The sequence below is a fragment of the Pristiophorus japonicus genome, chromosome 2 (assembly GCF_044704955.1).
Source record: "Pristiophorus japonicus isolate sPriJap1 chromosome 2, sPriJap1.hap1, whole genome shotgun sequence".
In the NCBI taxonomy this organism is placed as follows: Eukaryota; Metazoa; Chordata; class Chondrichthyes; family Pristiophoridae; genus Pristiophorus; species Pristiophorus japonicus.
The window spans coordinates 329349446-329361875 of record NC_091978.1 but is presented as its reverse complement, the minus strand read 5'-3'; the positions used below and the strand labels follow the sequence as shown (position 1 = coordinate 329361875).

Sequence of the window (12430 nt, the reverse complement as noted above, 5' to 3'; positions counted from 1 at the left end):
TCTAGGCTGATAACGGGTAGCAGAGATGGATGTGTGAAGAAGTGGAACTATCAGAATGGGCAATGTATACAGACCCTGAGACAAGGTAAAGTGACTAATGAGTGCTGGATTTCTTGATCTAATTTTCCATATAGAGAAACCATTAACTAATTTAATAACTTGACCATTCAGGGGAATGTGGAAATGGCAGAGACATTAAACAAATACTTTGGCCGGAACTTTCTCAGGAAAAAAAGGGTTGGAGGTAGGGCAGGGGTGGTGGGGGGAGTGTGGTGGGGGCAGGAAGTGAAAATTGTATAAATCTAAAACCTGACCCCAACCCGCCCACTTTCACCTTTCACTCAGGTGGTTGAGGGTGGGGGGGGGGGGCGGGGGGGGGAAGGGGGCGGGTTAGCAAGTTAAATATGATAATGAGGCCGGGAGACGGCGGGAAACCTGGAAGTTCGGATTTGCAGGTTATGCTGCAGGTGGCCGGGGATTCCCGGGACTCAGGATTCCCAGTAACTGCAATGAAGTGGCCTCAGCCTAGGGGAGCAATCCTTGTAGGCTGGGAGGAGCAGGAGTGCTTCCTCCCGACCCCCCGCCAAGCTCTCCCACCAGCAGCCCGCACCCCCCCAGGGTCGGGTATGGATCCCCAGGATTGGACTCCCCAGAATTGGAACCTCCCGCCCAGGACCATGTCTTAGCCTGGGCTTGGGGATCGGACCCTCTCTGGGCTTGGAGTCTCCCCCCATCACAGCTTGGAATCCCCCCACCCCCGCCATCCTGGACCCAGCACCTACCTGGTCCTGCGGTGCTCTGGTATGCATTCCCCACCCAACTAGAAGCCAGCCTCAATCAGGTTGACTTCTGGGTGGTGAACCCACCCTTGATGTCGCACGCACGCTGTGGAGTTATATGCCAAGAAATCCAAACTTCCAGGTTTTCCGCTGTCTCCCAGGCCCCACCGCACCATGCGGTTGGGAAATAGGAGAATCCAACGCTTTGTATCTATCTTCACCGTAGAAGACGCAAAAAACATTCTGGAAATAGTGGTGAACTAAGGGTCTAGCAAGAATTTAAAGAAATCAGCATTTGAAAAATCCACTGGACCTGATGCCCTGCATCCTAGGGTGGCTACAGAGATAGTGGATGCATTGGTTTTGATTTTCCAGAATTCTCTAGATGCTAGAAGGGTGCCCGTACTGTGTACAGTTTTAGTCTCTTTACCTAAAGAAGGATATACTTGCGATAGAGGGAGTGCAATGAAGGTTCACTAGACTGACTCCTGGGATGGGGGGATTGTCTTATGAGGAGAGATTGAGTAGACTAATCCTATAGTCCCTAGAGTTTGTCAGAATGAGAGGTGATCGCATTGAAACATATAACATTCTTACAGGGCTTGACAGGGTAGATGTGGGGAGGAACTTTCCCCTGGTTGGGGAGTCTAGAACTAGCAGTCACAGTCTCAGAATAAGTGGTCGGCCATTTAGGATTGAGTTGAGGAGAAATTTCTTCAGTCAAAGGATTGTAAAATTGTGGAATTCTCTACCCCGAGGATGTGGATGCTCAGATATTGAGTATCATCAAGACAGAGATCGATAGATTTTTGGATACTAAGGGAATCAAGGAATATGGTGATAGTGCAGGAAAGTGGAGTTGAGGTATAAAATCAACCATAATCTTATTGAATGATGGAGCAGGCTCGAAGGACTGAATGGCCTACTCCTGCTCTTATTTCTTATGTTCTTATGTTCTTTCAGCTGGAGATACAACTGAAGAAGTTAGTGACTGCATTTATGCTGAAATATACAAAAATGGGTAAGTGCATGATATGTGTCATGTATTCAACTATCATTGCAACCCATTTATAAGCTGACCTAAGTTGTATACCTTGAGAACATTGACCACAAGGTGGTGAACTTGTGGGAGACACTCCTAACCTGGACTTTCAGGTATAAAAGGGGAAGCTCCACCCACCTTCATCACTTGAGGTCTTGGTAATAAAGGTAACTGGTCACAGAGTGACCTTCTTTCAAGTATGGGCCTTGTGTGCACTTATACTGTCTAGTAAGGACATATCATTGGCGACGAGAAACTGGGATTTAAACCACGCAAGCATGGCCACTAGCAGCACAGAAGAGAGGTACTGTGTTGGTGATGATTGGGATGACTTTATTGAGAGACTACAGCAAAGTTTTGTCACTAAGGGATGGTTGGGACAGGATTCGGCCAACAAACGCAGGGCTCATCTCCTGACGGTTTGTGGATCCAGAATGTATTCCCTGATGAAGGACCTTCTAGCGCTAGAGAAGCCGGCGGACAAGACGTTCGAGGAGCTCAGTAAGTTGATCAGGGAACACCTTAAACCGGCGAGCAGCATGCACAAGGTGAGACACCGATTTTACATGCACCGGCGGCGAGAAGGGCAAAGCGTTCCTGACTTCGTTGCAGATCTCCGGCGACTGGCGAGCCTATGTAAGTTCACAGATGCATGCAGAGCGGAGATGCTGTGAGACTTTTTTATTGAGGGCATCGGGCATGCTGGGGTTTTCAGGAAATTGATGGAGACCAAAGACTTGACCTTGGAAGCGGCGGCTCTGATAGCCCAGATATTTATCTCGGGAGGAAAAGATCAGAATGATGTATGACAAAAATCTTGGCATTGTACATTAATGATTTAGACGAGGGGATTAAATGTAGTATCTCCAAATTTGCGGATGACACTAAGTTGGGTGGCAGTGTGAGCTGCGAGGAGGATGCTATGAGGCTGCAGAGTGACTTGGATAGGTTAGGTGAGTGGGCAAATGCATGGCAGATGAAGTATAATGTGGATAAATGTGAGGTTATCCACTTTGGTGGTAAAAACAGAGAGACAGATTAGGAAAAGGGAAGGTGCAACGAGACCTGGGTGTCATGGTACATCAGTCATTGAAGGTTGGCATGCAGGTACAGCAGGCGGTTAAGAAACCAAATGGCATGTTGGCCTTCATAGCGAGGGGATTTGAGTACAGGGGCAGGGAGGTGTTGCTACAGTTGTACAGGGCCTTAGTGAGGCCACACCTGGAGTATTGTGTACAGTTTTGGTCTCCTAACTTGAGGAAGGACATTCTTGCTATTGAGGGAGTGCAGCGAAGATTCACCAGACTGATTCCCGGGATGGTGGGACTGAAGAAAGACTGGATCAACTGGGCTTGTATTCACTGGAGTTCAGAAGAATGAGAGGGGACCTCATAGAAACATTTAAAATTCTGACGGGTTTGGACAGGTTAGATGCAGGAAGAATGTTCCCAATGTTGGGGAAGTCCAGAACCAGAGGTCACAGTCTAAGGATAAGGGGTAAGCCATTTAGGACCGAGATGAGGAGAAACTTCTTCACCCAGAGAGTGGTGAACCTGTGGAATTCTCTACCACATAAAGTAGTTGAGGCCAATTCACTAAATATATTCAAAAGGGAGTTAGATGAAGTCCTTACTGCTCGGGGGATCAAGGGGTATGGCGAGAAAGCAGGAAGGGGGTACTGAAGTTTCATGTTCAGCAATGAACTCATTGAATGTCGGTGCAGGCTAGAAGGGTTGAATGGCCTGCTCCTGCACCTATTTTCTATGTTTCTATGTTTCTAAATGCGGCAAACGACCAGGGAGTCAACATTGTTAACGCGGCAAACAGTTCTCTCGGCAGACAAGGACAATCGGACATGCCCCAGCATGTAGTCGAACCCGAAGGGGGAAATTCAACAGAGACAATGGCTAGCTGAACGGTGATTCATGCCATCGCAATGGACAATGCGGCCAGTAATGGGGCCATCAACACCTGTTAACGGAGCACTTAAGGACAGTTACAGAGACAGTCAGAGACGATTGACTGGTAATGGACCTTTTGTTTCCAACAACGGGGCCTCCAGCTCATGCTGGAGTTGCGGAGGCAAACACCCAGCTACAGTTTGCAGTTATCAGCAATATACCTGCAGAAACTGCAACGTTAGTGGTCACTTGGCGCATATGTGCAGGAAGCCTGCAGCCAGGTTGATATACGAGGAGGACGGGCCTGGTGTAAGCCCTACGAGGCCAAATGAATACTGGGGGAAATCGCTGGAAGCTGAAGTTCAGCGAGTTCATGTGGAGCACATATACAGTTCATATACCAGGACGCCACCGATAATGATGAAAGTTCTCCTCAATGGCATCCCAGTATTAATGGAGCTAGACACAGGGGCCAGCCAGTCCCTGATGAGTATCAAACAGTTCAAAAGGTTGTGGGTGTCCAAAGCCAGGAGGCCAAAATTATTGCCGATTGATGCACAGCTACGGACATATACAAAGGAGATCATTCCGGTGCTAGGCAGCGCCACGGTAGTCATGACCCACAAAGATTCGGAGAACAGGTTGCCACTCTGGATTGTCCCAGGGGACGGTCCCGCACTGCTGGGGAGGAGTTGACTTGCTGTCATGAACTGAAACTGCGGCGATGTCAATGCAATTTCCTCTGTGGAGCGAGTATCATGCTCACAGGTCCTGTACAAATTTAACTCATTATTTCAACCCAGCATCGGCACTTTCATGGGGGCCAAGGTAGTGATTCACATAAACCCGGATGCCAGGCCAGTACACCACAAGGCCAGAGCGGTGCCGTACATGATGCGGGAAAAGATAGAATGCGAATTGGACCGCCTGTTGAGGGAAGGCATCACCTCGCCAGTCGAATTCAGTGACTGGGCGAGCCCGATCGTGCTGGTGCTCAAGACGGATAGGTCGGTCAGGAGATGTGGCGATTACAAGGCCACCATCAATCGGATGTCACTCCAAGACCAGTACCACTACCAAGAGCGGAGTACCTCTTTACGACGCTATCCGGTGGCAAACTTTTTTCAAAATTGGACCTGACCTCAGCTTGCATGACCCAGGAGCTGGCAAGTGAGTCGAAGAAGCTGACCACCATCACGACACACAAGCGGTTGTTTGAGTATAACTGATGTCCGTTTGGGATTCGTTCAGCCGCCGCGATCTTTCTGTGAAATATGGAAAGCCTCCTCAAGTCGATTCCAAGGATGTTGGTTTTTCAGGACGACATCCTCATCATGGGTCGCAATACTGAAGAACACCTCCACAACCTGGAGGAGGTGCTACGCAGACTGGACTGGGTAGGGCTGCGACTGAAAAAGGCGAAGTGCGTCTTCTTAGCTCCAGAGGTAGAATTTCTGGGGATGAGGGTAGCAGCAGACGGGATCAGACCCACTGCGTCCAAAACGGAAGCGATCCAGAAAGCACCCAGACCCCGTAACACGACGGAGCTGCGTTCGTTCCTGGGACTCCTGAACTATTTTGGTAACTTTCTTCCCAAATTTGAGCACGCTGTTAGAGCCGCTACACGTGCTCCTACGCAAAGGTCGCAAATGGGTCTGGGGGGGACAGCCAGGAAAGGGCTTTTGATAGAGCACGCAACTTGTTATGCTCCAACAAACTGTTAACATTATATGACCCATGTAAGAAACTTGTTCTAACGTGCGATGCATCATCCTATGGGGTCGGGTGTGTGTTGCAGCATGTGAATGCCAATGGTCAGTTATAGCCGGTAGCTTATGCATCCAGAAGTCTGTCCCAGGCAGAAAGGGGCTACGGGATGGTAGAAAAGGAAGCGCTAGCATGTGTATATGCAGTAAAAAAAAAATGTACTAGTACTGTTTGACAGGAAATTTGAGCTGGAGACAGATCACAAACCCCTAACGTCCCTTTTGGCTGACAACAAGGCCATAAATGTGAATGCATCGGCCCGCATACAGAGGTGGGCACTTACGTTAGCCGCCTATGACTACACAATTCGGCACAGACCGGGCACTGAAAACTGCGCCGATGCACTCAGCAGGCTCCCACTAGCCACCACTGAGGGCGCAACTGAGCATGATGCTGAGATGGTTATAGCTGTTGAAGCTTTCGAAAGCGAAGGCTCACCTATGACAGCCCGTCAGATTAAAGTCTGGACAAATAAAGACCCGCTACTGTCTTTAGTTAAGAATGGGGACTGGGCAGCCACGTATGGGGCATGCCCTGAGGAATTTAAACCGTTTCAGTGGCACAAGGATGAACTCTCGATTCAGGCCGATTGCCTACTGTGGGGAAACTGAGTTGTTATGCCCCAGAGGGGCAGAGAGGTGTTTATCAGAGAACTTCACAATGAGCACCCAGGCATTGTCATGATGAAGACAATTGCCAGGTCACATGTTTGGTGGCCAGGGATAGATGCAGACCTGGAACTTTGTGTTCGCAGGTGTAACACGTGTGCTCAGCTGGGCAACGCACCCAGGGAAGCCCCCCTTAGCCCCTGGTCATGGCCCACCAAGCCATGGTCACGCATCCATGTGGACTACGCAGGTCCTTTCATGGGAAAAATATTTTTGGTTGTAGTAGACGCCTACTCCAAATGGATTGAGTGTGCCATTTTAAATTCAAGCGCATCCTCTGCCATGGTAGAAAGTCTTCGGGCAATGTTTGCCGACCATGGTCTACTGGATGTCTTGGTCAACGACATTGGCCCGTGCTTCACAAGCACTGAATTCCAGGACTTCGTGGCAGGTAATGAAATCAACCGTGTCAGAACGGCACCGTTCAAGCCGGCCTCAAACGGCCAGGCGGAACGAGCAGTGCAAACAATCAAACATGGGATGCTCAGAATCTAAGGGGGTTCCCTACAAAGCTGCTTATCATGCCTCCTGTTGGCCAATAGATCCCGACCACACTCGCTCACAGGGGTTCACCCGCAGTGCTGCTAATGAAAAGGACGCTCAAAACCAGGTTATCCCTTATACACCCTACTATGAAAGAAATTGTTGAGAGCAGGCGTCAGTCACAATGTGACTACCATGACAGGAGTGTGAGGCGCGATGTATTGATGTCAATGACTCTGTTTTTGTCCTTAATTACGCTGCAGGGCCCAAATAGCTTGCAGGCACTGTGATTGCCAAAGAGGGGAATAGGGTTTTGGTAGTTAAACTTACCAATGGACAAATCTTTCGCAAACACGTGGATCAAACTAAAAGGAGGTTCAGCAACCCCATAGAAGAAGCAGAGGAAGAACACGACGTTGAGTTTACTCCACCACAGGTGACCGAACACCGGAACCAAGTGGAGGCGAGCCCAGTCACTGTGGGCAGTCCAGACAGGCCTGAGGCACCGCAAACAGCAGACACTCAGGCCAGCGCCCAACAACCGGAGCCCCAACTCAGGCGCTCTACAAGGGAGCGTAAACCACCAGAGAGACTTAACCTGTGATGGCAATAAAACTTTGGGGGGAGGTGATGTCATGTATTCAGCTATCATTGTAACACATGTATAAGCTGACCTAAGTTGTACACCTTGAGAACATTGACCACAAGGGGATGAACTTGTGGGAGACACTCCTAACCTGGACTTTCAGGTATAAAAGGGGAAGCTCCACCCACCTTCATCACTTGAGGTCTTGGTAATAAAGGTAACTGGTCACAGAGTGACCTTTTCTCACGTATGGGCCTCGTGTGCATTTATACTGTATAGTAAGGACATATCAATATGTCTTCAAGTTTGTTTGAGAAACAGTGTGGAAGGTCTTCTGTTTCTAACCAGTATGTTTTCCCTTCTCTCCATCTCTGATTTTCAAAGCTTTATCATATCTGTTGGCTGGGACAAAAAGATCAATGTTTTTCCGGTATGTGCAAACAAGATTTAGAATTGTGGTTTTATGAATGTGTGTATATATGTGTACAGACAAATCATTTAATAAATAAATTGTATAATCAAGTAAAAAAGGAGATTGCAGCCTGATTGATTTAGGCTTTATCATGCCATCTGTTTATAATGTTGTTTGAACTATTTCTATTCTGATCCAATTGATGCTTTCTTTACAGGATATTCAGGATGGCCTTTGTGATACTCAGTACCCATCACTCCACTGGGCAGATGATGCAGTAAGAACTGGCTAAATGATTGTTCCATATAACTCTCTGCATGTTGCAGTGTTAACCGTTTTTATTTATTTTTGTCTTCCTGCACCAGTCCTTGTAAAACATTAATAGGAATTCTGCCGGCAGCCAAAATTGTGTAACCAAATAAACTTCATTTAACTTGTGAGTTGTGATCCCAAATTTACAAAAAGAAACATTTTGAGATACAGCTCATCACAGCAATATTCCCTAAAATATCTGGTGAATAGCACTTTATTATATATCACATTGACAGTCAAGTTATAAACCTCTGATATTACACTACAACAGCCTCATTATAAATGTCTCAATGATACTAAAATGGTTACATTCTAAATGGTTACATGGTTACATGCTAGCACACAACAGTTGCATTATAATTCAGTCACATTTTAAGATTTTTTTCTTCATGGAAATAATTTTGGTATTGAATTATGTTTAAGTGTTGTGTTTTGAAACAAAGTGAACTTGTATAGATTTAAACAGAACTGACAGGCAGCAGACATGTAATATAGGCAGATGGGCTAGTTTGTGGAATGTCACAAGGGGTAATTGTCTCACCGAGGCCCTGTTGCCAGGATGGCCCCCATTCATTTTGCGAATAGTAGATACTGGGGCCGAAATTCAGAGTCCGGATAAGGCCCGTTACTGCTGTTTTGCTACGGTCATGCGGTGGAATCGAGTGGACGCCACAACCCAAATTCAGCTCGGGGATTTTTCGACCTGTCCCCACTTCCGCCCCGCTGCTGCCGACCTCCGCAAGCGCATCATCAAAGCGTGTACTGCCGCTACCCCGCATCTCCATCACAATCCGCCCCAAATTTACCTTAGAAAATCCACGAGCCATGGCACAGTGGCCCCGACAGCTTTTTCTATCGGTGCACCTTGTTATGTGTATATGCGGCACAGCACCACGGCGGCCCTTCAAGGCAGCGACCGGCATGTTTTTTTTTGTCGGCCGACTTCCCGATCGGCTGGCCAATTATTGCCCCCGGTTTGGCCGGGCCACCAACAGGTGCCAGGCTGCTGGGCTGGCCGAAACCCTCCCTGGTGGCCCAGTGGACCGATGTCTCAAAATACCGAACGCTCTCCTCTTTAAGTGAAGGGGAGAGTGTGGTGACGCACACACATCGTGATGTCATCTCCGCTCCGCCGCTGAGTGACAGCGACAGAGACTCGGTCCCGCTCCAACTTCCACCCGTCACCAGGACTTACCGCCGCACTTCCGCCTCATAAGAACAAACATAAGAACATAAGAATTAGGAACAGGAGTAGGCCATCTAGCCCCTCAAGCCTGCTCCGCCACTCAACAAGATCATGGCTGATCTGGCCGTGGACTCAGCTCCACTTACCCGGCCGTTCCCCGTAACCCTTAATTCCCTTATTGGTTAAAAATCTATCTATCTGTGATTTGAATACATTCAATGAGCTAGCCTCAACTGCTTCCCTGGGCAGAGAATTCCACAGATTCACAACCCTCTGGGAGAAGAAATTCCTTCTCATCTCAGTTTTAAATTGGCTCCCCCGTATTTTGAGGCTGTGCCCCTTAGTTCGAGTCTCCCCGACCAGTGGAAACAACCTCTCTGCCTCTATCTTGTCTATCCCTTTCATTATTTTAAATGTTTCTATAAGATCACCCCTCATCCTTCTGAACTCCAACGAGTAAAGACCCAGTTTACTCAATCTATCATCATATGGTAACCCCCTCATCTCCAGAATCAGCCTAGTGAATCGTCTCTGTTCCACCTCCAAAGCTAGTATATCCTTCCTTAAGTTAGTTTCAAAAAGTTAGTTTGCAGGTGCAGCAGGTAATCAGGAAGGCGAATGGAATGCTGGCCTTCATTGCGAGAGGGATGGAGTACAAAAGCAGGGAGGTCCTGCTGCAACTGTATAGGGTATTGGTGAGGCCGCACCTGGAGTACTGCGTGCAGTTTTGGTCACCTTACTTAAGGAAGGATATACTAGCTTTGGAAGGGGTACAGAGACGATTCACTAGGCTGATTCCGGAGATGAGAGGGTTACCTTATGATGATAGATTGAGTAGACTGGGTCTTTACTCGTTGGAGTTCAGAAGGATGAGAGGTGATCTTATAGAAACATTTAAAATAATAAAAGGGATAGACAAGATAGAGGCAGAGAGGTTGTTTCCACTGGTCGGGGAGACTAGAACTAGGGGGCACAGCCTCAAAATGCAGGGGAGCCTATTTAAAACCGAGTTGAGAAGGAATTTCTTCTCCCAGAGGGTTGTGAATCTGTGGAATTCTCTGCCCAAGGAAGCAGTTGAGGCTAGCTCATTGAATGTATTCAAATCACAGATAGATAGATTTTTAACCAATAAGGGAATTAAGGGTTACGGGGAGCGGGCATGTAAGTGGAGCTGAGTCCACGGCCAGATCAGCCATGATCTTGTTGAATGGCACAGCAGGCTCGAGGGGCGAGATGGCCTACTCCTGTTCCTAATTCTTATGTTAAGTAAGGTGACCAAAACTGCACGCAGTACTCCAGGTGTGACCTCACCAATACCCTGTACAGTTGCAGCAGGACCTCCCTGCTTTTGTACTCCATCCCTCTCGCAATGAAGGCCAACATTCCATTCGCCTTCTTGATTACCTGCTGCGCCTGCAAACTAACTTTTTGGGATTCATGCACAAGGACCCCCAGGTCCCTCTGCACCGCAGCATGTTGTAATTTCTCCCCATTCAAATAATATTCCCTTTTACTGTTTTTTTTCCCAAGGTGGATGACCTCACATTTTCCAACATTGTATTCCATCTGCCAAACCTTAGCCCGTTCGCTTAACCTATTTAAATCTCTTTGCAGCCTCTCTGTGTCCTCTACACAACCCGCTTTCCCACTAATCTTTGTGTCATCTGCAAATTTTGTTGCACTACACTCTGTCCCCTCTTCCAGGTCATCTATGTATATTGTGGCACACCACTAACCACCGATTTCCAACCCGAAAAGGACCCATTTATCCCGACTCTCTGATTTCTGTTAGCCAGCCAATTCTCGATCCATGCTAATACATTTCCTCTGACTCCACGTACCTTTATCTTCTGCAGTAACCTTTTGTGTGGTACCTTATCGAATGCCTTTTGGAAATCTAAATACAGCACATCCATCGGTACACCTCTATCCATCATGCTCGTTATATCCTCAAAGAATTCCAGTAAATTAGTTAAACATGATTTCCCCTTCATGAATCCATGTTGCGTCTGCTTGATTACACTATTCCTATCTAGATGTCCCGCTATGTCTTCCTCAATGATAGCTTCAAGCATTTTCCCCACTACAGATGTTAAACTAACCGGCCTATAGTTGCCTGCCTTTTGTCTGTCCCCTTTTTTAAACAGAGGCATTACATTAGCTGCTTTCCAATCCGATGGTACCTCCCCAGAGTCCAGAGAACTTTGGTAGATTATAACGAATGCATCTGCTATAACTTCCGCCATCTCTTTTAATACCCTGGGATGCATTTCATCAGGACCAGGGGACTTGTCTACCTTGAGATCCATTAGCCTGTCCAGCACTACCCCTCTAGTGATTGTCTCAAGGTCCTCCCTTCCCACATTCCCTTGACCAGCAATTTTTGGCATGGTTTTTGTGTCTTCCACTGTGAAGACCGAAGCAAAATAATTGTTTAAGGTCTCAGCTATTTCCACATTTCCCATTATTAAATCCCCCTTCTCATCTTCTAAGGGACCAACATTTACTTTAGTCACTCTTTTCCGTTTTATATATCGGTAAAAGCTTTTACTATCTGTTTTTATGTTTTGCGCAAGTTTACTTTCGTAATCTATCTTTCCTTTCTTTATTGCTTTCTTAGTCATTCTTTGCTGTCGTTTAAAATTTTCCCAATCTTCTATTTTCCCACTAACCTTGGCAACCTTATACGCATTGGTTTTTAATTTGATACTCTCCTTTATTTCCATGGTTATCCACGGCTGGTTATCCCTTCTCTTACTGCCCTTCTTTTTCACTGGAATATATTTTTGTTGAGCACTATGAAAGAGCTCCTTAAAAGTCCTCCACTGTTCCTCAATTGTGCCACCGTTTAGTCTGTGTTCCCAGTCTACTTTAGCCAACTCTGTCCTCATCCCACTGTAGTCCCCTTTGTTTAAGCATAGTACGCTCATTTGAGACACTACTTCCTCACCCTTAATCTGTATTACAAATTCAACCATACTGTGATCACTCATTCCGAGAGGATCTTTTACTAGGAGATCGTTTATTATTCCTGTCTCATTACACAGGACCAGATCTAAGATAGCTTGCTCCCTTGTAGGTTCTGTAACATACTGTTCTAAGAAACAATCCCGTATGCATTCTATGAATTCCTCCTCCAGGCTACCCCGTGCGATTTGATTTGACCAATCGATATGTAGGTTAAAATCCCCCATGATTACTGCCGTTCCTTTTTCACATGCCTCCATTATTCCCTTGATTATTGTCCGCCCCACCGTGAAGTTATTATTTGGGGGCCTATAAACTACGCCCACC

The 12430-nt window shown here is 47.0% G+C and overlaps 1 protein-coding gene across 2 annotated transcripts in view; it reads left to right on the top strand.

Annotated features, from left to right (window-relative positions):
- Nucleotides 1-12430, top strand: part of LOC139234667 (cilia- and flagella-associated protein 337-like) — a 120546-nt gene that overhangs the window by 57620 nt on the left and 50496 nt on the right. For both annotated transcript variants that reach the window (XM_070865348.1, XM_070865356.1), the window contains 4 exons: nt 6-85; nt 1743-1800; nt 7611-7656; nt 7856-7915. In XM_070865348.1, coding sequence (XP_070721449.1) covers nt 6-85; nt 1743-1800; nt 7611-7656; nt 7856-7915 — 244 coding nt within the window. The remainder of the gene's footprint in view (nt 1-5; nt 86-1742; nt 1801-7610; nt 7657-7855; nt 7916-12430) is intronic.